The sequence below is a fragment of the Galeopterus variegatus genome, unplaced genomic scaffold (genome assembly GCF_000696425.1).
Source record: "Galeopterus variegatus unplaced genomic scaffold, G_variegatus-3.0.2 Scaffold16707, whole genome shotgun sequence".
Taxonomy (NCBI): Eukaryota; Metazoa; Chordata; class Mammalia; order Dermoptera; family Cynocephalidae; genus Galeopterus; species Galeopterus variegatus.
Window position 1 is genome coordinate 8,678 of NW_007742818.1, and position 868 is coordinate 9,545.

At 61.4% G+C, this 868-nt stretch overlaps 1 protein-coding gene across 1 annotated transcript in view; it reads left to right on the forward strand.

Annotated features, from left to right (window-relative positions):
- The first annotated feature begins 69 nt into the window (after window positions 1-69).
- Window positions 70-868, forward strand: part of LOC103582553 (PWWP domain-containing protein MUM1L1-like) — an 8,196-nt gene continuing 7,397 nt past the window's right edge. The window contains exon 1 of the mRNA XM_008564105.1: window positions 70-781. Within this exon, the coding sequence (XP_008562327.1) occupies window positions 70-781 (712 nt within the window). The remainder of the gene's footprint in view (window positions 782-868) is intronic.

Genomic DNA, 868 nt, shown 5'->3' on the forward strand with positions numbered 1-868 from the left:
CATCACCTCTCGGTAGATGAAAGAGTTAAAGTGAAAAGCACAGGCATAACGGCCCTAACAACGCCTGAAATGGAAGCCGTGATCTCCTCGGCAGGGGCGCAGTGCAAGGTCGGTGCCCGGTGCAAGGTCAGTTCCCAGTGCAAGGTCGGTGCCCCAGCGGGAGAGGAATTGGGGTGCAGAAGAGCCCTGAAAGTGGTGCTGGAGAAGCTGGATGAGAGAACAAAACTGGGCCGAGGAAGAAAACCAGATGACCAGGAGACCAGTCCGCCCTCCCCTAAGGTAGCTCCACATCCAGCCAGTTCACCCGCTCGTAAAAGGTATGGCAAATGCAAAGGGGTCACTCGGAGGAGTGCTGGGAAGAGAGAAGACCCAGGATCACCGCCGGTTGGTGCAGACAGTGAGGATGCCACGTGCGGTGACAAGTCACGGGTGCACACGACCTGTACTCCTGCTCCAGCAGAAACGCAAATAAAGGCATCACGGAGGTCCAGCGCGTGCCACGGTTTCCCGACACTGTCGGGACACGTGGGTGGGAAAGAGGGCAAGGCAAAGGCGCAGGCCTCCACGGCTACGTCCCGGCGTCCCACAGTCCTGGAGGAGGGGGCATGTGCTAAAGATGGACAGGGGGCCCCATCCCGGCCACGGGGTCTCATCCCCACTGTGCCCAAAGCTGTGAACGCAGAGGCACAGGACACCTGCCCAAAGACCCTGACTAGTCGCTCTGTGTGCTCTGCCTTCTCAGGGGATGCTGAGGACCCTGGAGAGGCGGCCTCGAAGCCAGGTGTGGAAGGGGCGGCAGCTCCCTCCGAGTCTCCTGTCCCCTCCGGGTCCCCTGCCCCCTCCGGGACCCCTGCTGTGAGGCCGCGTT